Here is a 6,322-nt window from a genome sequence, read left to right as displayed (position 1 = left end):
CGAGAGAAAAAGAGAATCTTTAGCGTTGGTTTTGCAATTTATATTAATAAATTAATAAAACTATATCATAAAATTGTATCATTTCTCTATTTATAAATCCAATATATATTATAATATTAATTTAATATATGTATGAATAATTATATTTGGGATATAATTAATCATTTTTACTAAAATTTTAAATATAAAATTTATATTAAAGTTTTTGCATCAACTGAAGTAAAAACAGATAATAATTTGTTATCGCAATTGATAACAAAGAGTTAGAGTTAAATTTCCAACAACTCAACATTTGCGACGTATAGCGGCGCAAGAATGTATTTCAACGCTTCATTCTGCACAGTTTATCTTTAAACGATAAACACGACTGTGTCTAATGTAGTATTATACATTCAATATGTTTAATTTTGTTTAACCTAAAGCTTGTAAAGTTTTAAAAAAATTTATTCTTTCTTGAAATATTTGTAGGTAAATATTTTAAGAGATAATTAAGTTTTATAAAACGCGCGCGATTTCTTGTAAGCTAATTAATATATAAAATACAAATCGCTAAATAATAAAATTAGAAAAGGCTGTAATAGATTTATTACTTATGTTTTACATCAATCAATCCGTACGTTTTGGTTCAAGCTTGAGCCATCTTCAGCGGTATAATATTAAAAAATTAAAAAGTTCTCCGTTCCACCGTGGTGAGTTTCATGATTGAAAGTTTCAGAAACAAAATTGAAAACATACTTAGACTAAAAGATCCATACCTGTAAAAATAATTTTATTGTTACTATAGGTATTGTTAAAAGATCTAAGGTAACTCACCAAGTAGTCTAGAGAACGAAAATATCGCGAAACACCGCGCAACTATCACGTGACTAAAAGTCAGACGGTTATTGGCTGAAATTGCTATTAAACATTTAAAAAATAGATTGAACTCTAAAATTTTCAATTCCTAATTTCACTCTTGGGCTACTTCATTCTGATTGGTCAAAATTTAATCTTTAATTCGTAATCTTAATCTCCAATGTGTAATCTGATAGCTCAGAATGCTCTGAACAATCTTTAATCTTCAATCTTTAATCTCATCTTCAATGCGTTGCTAGTGTAATTAAACAATCTTTAGTTTTCAATCTGTAATCTTAATCTCCAATGCGTAGTCTGATACCGGCTTATTATATAGGCACACCGTCAAATCCGTCAAATCGTCAGTGACGCGCGAGCGTGGATAGTGAATTAACAGGCGTATAGAAGAGTGCAACTGAAGTACGACGAAAAGATTTATTCAAAAATGTGGTCATTGACGACTCTGCTTGTGACAACTTTGGCATTCGGTAGCGCTATATCGAAGACAGTTAACTTACCGAGTAACGTATGTTGAATGCTATCTATTGTATAATTTTTTTATATTTTATATGTTCAATATATATATATATTATACAAATCGACAATTTTGCGGTACGCTACTATTCGTTTTCTCTGAAATATATATAATAGACTTTCCTTCATTTTCTATTTAATTAAAATTTTTGATTAAAATAATTTTATCTAAATTTGTTTGCATATAAAAATGTGGCACATAAATGTACAGATGTGCCGAAAGCGGATACAACTGTAAGAGGAAAGCAGATAAATATAGTCTGTCAGTTGATACTGATCGCTTAACCGGAAATAACGGTGGCAACAGTTTTAGAAAAAGAGAAAGAATTTTGAAATAGAGAAATTCTCTAATTTTTTGAAAGATAAATAGGATTTGGCAGGTTATACTTTTTATCCCAGATTTTTTTAAATTAAGAAAAAAATATTAATCAAAATTCTTATAATTGTCGATACTGTTTAGAAAGTAAAAATAATGTGTATTGAATAGAATATCGCATTTGATTTAATATAATACAAAAATACAACATTAATTCATGCATAGTTCGTACACATGAAGTACCCTCGGATATAAATCATAAAATTTCAATCAAGTTATAAAGATTGATTCTGACCGATTAACAATTGTCCTCGATCTCGTATTCCAGATATAGTCATCGCTGATTGAATGGAACTGATATGTTAGGGCCAGCGCACGAACATTGCCGTAGCGTCTTACGCCTTACGTGAGAATTTTGCGTTACACGACAAGCAAGATAATCTTACGGCAACGCATAAAGAAAAACGTAACGTAATTAATCCTATGTTACGTACGTTACGTGGCGCTTTTCGTGCGTTGCCGTAAGATTGGCTTGCGTGTCGCATAACGCAAGATTTTCAAGTAAGGCGTAAGATGCTACGGCAATGTTCGTAAAGGCGCTGGCCCTTACTTGAATTTAAATTCATTTTTTACATAGACATATAAATAAACGTGTATTTGTATTTAAAGCGTACTAAACCTTTAAGATCTTTTTATGTCCTTCTTAACTAAAAAGATTGTTTGGTTAAATTTTTTAATGAGGTTTAAACATGTATTTAAATTATAAGCAAAATGGTATGTTTCGATAAACAAAAAAAGATTTACACATGAAATTACGTACATGTATGTATTTATTCGTGTTCTCATTGCGAGAAGCGATAGAAAAATATTACAGAATGTCTGTTGCGTTACTTACATGTTTCTGTGAGAATGTATTTATCTCTATGATTAACTTATCGGAGTCGGGATAATGATACCGGTCAAAGTTAGAAGATGAAGAGAGAGACTGACAATCAACTGGCCGTACAATAACCGACCTCCGATGATGACCTAGCTTTCAATTACAATTCCGCTAAAGCCGGCTCGAAAAAACATAACGAAAATGATATACATTTATGACACAAAAGACTGCATCAATAACTTAAATGACACATGATATTCTACATAAATTATAAAAATGCATGACATTAATTGAATCGCGAAATAAAAAATGTATAAAAATAAGCCCAAAATGTCTCTTAAGTAGGTATATAATACAAATATAATAAAATATTGTGTAAAAATGATTGGACTAAGCGATATTCTAGCTAGAAGTTTAACTATTAATGCATCGCTTTTTATAAAATTATTTTACTTATTGTTAGCAAGAGTTCAGAACAAATGATTGCAGGATACAGAATGGCGATACGGTTTCGAAGTCGATTACGAGAACAATCAGTTTTTATTGGATGGAAAACCCTTCCGATATGTTTCCGGTAGTTTTCATTATTTTCGAGCGCCTAGACAATACTGGAGAGATCGTTTAAGGAAAATGCGAGCCGCGGGACTTAACGCTGTCTCCACGTAAGTTAAATCTCGTAATTTGTAATTTACACGTTTTGCAATTTATATGATAATACAAGATAGTATTTACATTGTTGTCAGGGAGTTAAGTACATCGACATAATACGTAAGATCTTTTAAGATACGTAGATCTTTTAACTGTTTATGAAGTTTAAAATAATGTCGCGAACTAATCGACGAATAATTACATTTGTCACTTTCCCCTCGCGATATACAGTTATGTTGAATGGAGCTTTCACGAACCAGAACCAGGTCAATTTAATTGGGCCGGCGACGCAGATCTAGTAAATTTCATAAATATTGCACAAGAGGAAGATTTGCTCGTGTTATTGCGACCGGGTCCTTATATTTGCGCGGAAAGAGACTTGGTAAATAAATATATACATTAATTGCTTAGTATAAAATTACTGGCGTAACTAGTTGTCTTTTGCAATCTGTTCTTTCATATCTGAGGCAAAACATAAAAATTCGTCTCTTTACTTTTTTTTAAATTATATATAGTAAAATTTTAAAAATATTATTTTACTATCTTAATCCTGACATACCTTTAGGGTGGTTTACCGTATTGGTTGCTTCGCGAAGTACCGAATATGAAGTTCCGCACAAAAGATGCAGGTAAGCTATAATCTGTTTCATGGGATTAGTATATAAAAAAATGTTTTGGGCTTTGAAAAATATTTGCCATTTTTTATGTGGCAATAAATTTGTGAAGAAATAGAAAATTTATATATTATTGCTCTTATTATGATTTCGGGTATAATATATGCCGTTTTATAATATATGATATTTGTTACAATAAATTAAATGTATTTTATTTCCGAACAAATGGCTCGATATAAAACTGAGATGTCAACTGATAACAATCCGCTACTTTCATGATAAGAGATAAGAATCTTTTTTTTAATTATTTAAATGAGATGCTTATATACAAGTATCAAAGATTACATCAATTTATATTGTTTAAAAGAGCGTCTTGACGATAATCGAAACAAATCGTGGTCGTATTGTCTTGGCCATTATAATGGCTAGTAGAATCGATTAATATTTCCATTGTTGTTTATTATTTGACTGGCGAGGTAAAGGTGATTTATTATGTAAGAATCTTTTTATTTTCCATAATAATTAATTCTGCCTTTTTTACCATTTTTCATATTTTAAATTGATATATTAAAGATGCAAAATATATTAAAATATATTGATAAAATGATATTACACTACAGCCAATTGTAGAATCCAATTTTATTATTTAAAATTTTATCTGTTTCTACAGATTTCATGAGATATGCTACATTGTATCTAAATCAAGTACTGGATAAAGTAGAGCCACTTTTAAGGGGTAATGGGGGACCAGTAATTATGGTTCAGGTAACACCTATTTACGAGATTAAGAAATATTATGATTATGTAACTTATGTGTAACATTATGTTTATCTCTTAAAATATTTATTACGTTTTCGAGATAAGTAATAATTAATATTGCTCCAGACATTATCGCTTTATGATGTTATCACTACTCTGTGCTGATAACAAGCCAATGGCCACGTTCAGCAGAATGTTTATTTTGCAACTGTTGGAAGTTTTCTGAGTTCAGATTGGATTATTCTTTTAGATCTAGAGGAATAACCCAATTTGAGCTCAAAAAACTTCCAATAGTTGCAAAATAAACGCTGAACGCAGCCAATAACAAGTCAATAACAATCGATAAACAACAATACAATTGACAATTATTAAAGCAGATTTGAAGAAGTTGAAAAAATTATCACAGATATGCTTTTTAATATTTTTATCTTCACGTGTCAATTACCAACTTTATTACTATCATTTTAATACTGTTGTCCTAATTTTAATTACATTAATAGGTAGAAAACGAATACGGAAGTTACAAGGCTTGCGACACAGAGTACACGGACATATTAAAAGAAGTTTTCGTAAAAAAAATTGGCAATAAAGCTCTTCTGTATACAGCCGACGGTGCATCCGCGTCTTTACTTCGATGCGGATTCGTACCTGGTGCATATGCAACCATCAATTTTGGATCGGGCATCAGCAATGTGACTAATACCTTTCAGATTATGCGCCTTTATCAGCCAAGAGTAAGTGATATTGTGTTTAAGAAATCACTAATTAATCCTCTTCTAGAAAAAGCATGCCATTGATACTCGAATCTATCGAAGTATTGTTGTCGTTTTTCCGCGATGTCGATTGGTTCTCTTTCTGCTTACTTTATGAGTGGCTGTCATGGCATATTTTGATAGTTGTGTGATTAATAGCACGGTTAATAGTATAATAATAACAGTAAAATATTAAAGATAAATAGCGCGCGCGTAGCGCGCGTCTGTGGACGTGTAGTTAATTAAAATTAAGATGTTTGATCAAATTTGAAAATTGATGCGTAGGGCCCATTGGTGAATTCTGAATTCTATCCAGGTTGGTTTACGCATTGGGGAGACACCATGAAGAGAGTAAAAACAAAACCTGTTATAAAAACGTTGAAAGAAATGCTTGCTGTAGGTGCTTCCGTTAACTTTTACATGTTTTATGGAGGTACAAACTTCGGTTTCACTTCTGGTTAGTAAACTTTTTATTAATTTCATGAATTGCAGCAAATAAAATTTTGATAAAAATAACGCTTTATCGGTGCAGTTAATGAAATTATATCAGGAAATGTACTTTACTCATCGATTATTATTCCACCACAGGAGCTAATGGTGGGGGAAACGTGTACAATCCACAATTGACTTCGTACGATTACGATGCTCCTTTGACCGAAGCCGGAGATCCGACAGATAAATACTTTGCTATAAGGGACGTTGTCGGTCTCGTACGTGATTTTCTTTGTACACTATCACATTCTTTGTTTGTTATTACAAATTTTATAAAAAAGATTGCTTCTTATTGGTTACCGGAAACGCATAACAAATATCTGTATTAAAAGTCGATTCACGTGCTCTTTGAAATTACAGTATTTGCCGTTGCCAAATATGTCTCTCCCAACTGCATCTCCGAAAGGTAATTATGGTCCAGTGTTATTGGAACCGGTACAGAAATTGCTCGACAGTCAGTCTCCATTCGCGGTGATCCGGACGACTGGACACC

The 6,322-nt window shown here is 31.6% G+C and overlaps 1 protein-coding gene across 1 annotated transcript; it reads left to right on the top strand.

The window, feature by feature from the left end:
* Nucleotides 1-1,213: 1,213 nt before the first annotated feature.
* On the top strand, nt 1,214-6,318 carry LOC112468138 (beta-galactosidase-like; the record flags this gene model as incomplete). The annotated part of the gene is made up of 9 exons (XM_025037187.1): nt 1,214-1,360; nt 3,054-3,226; nt 3,444-3,594; nt 3,778-3,841; nt 4,497-4,591; nt 5,086-5,319; nt 5,623-5,794; nt 5,926-6,047; nt 6,190-6,318. Coding segments are annotated over exons 1-9 (1,221 nt in total), but the record flags the coding sequence as incomplete, so codon positions are not given.
* Between the last annotated feature and the right edge of the window lie 4 nt (nt 6,319-6,322).

This window comes from Temnothorax curvispinosus, unplaced genomic scaffold, assembly GCF_003070985.1.
Source record: "Temnothorax curvispinosus isolate PA1 unplaced genomic scaffold, ASM307098v1 QBEX01018131.1, whole genome shotgun sequence".
Lineage (NCBI taxonomy): Eukaryota > Metazoa > Arthropoda > Insecta > Hymenoptera > Formicidae > Temnothorax > Temnothorax curvispinosus.
This window is presented reverse-complemented; position numbering and strand designations above follow the sequence as displayed.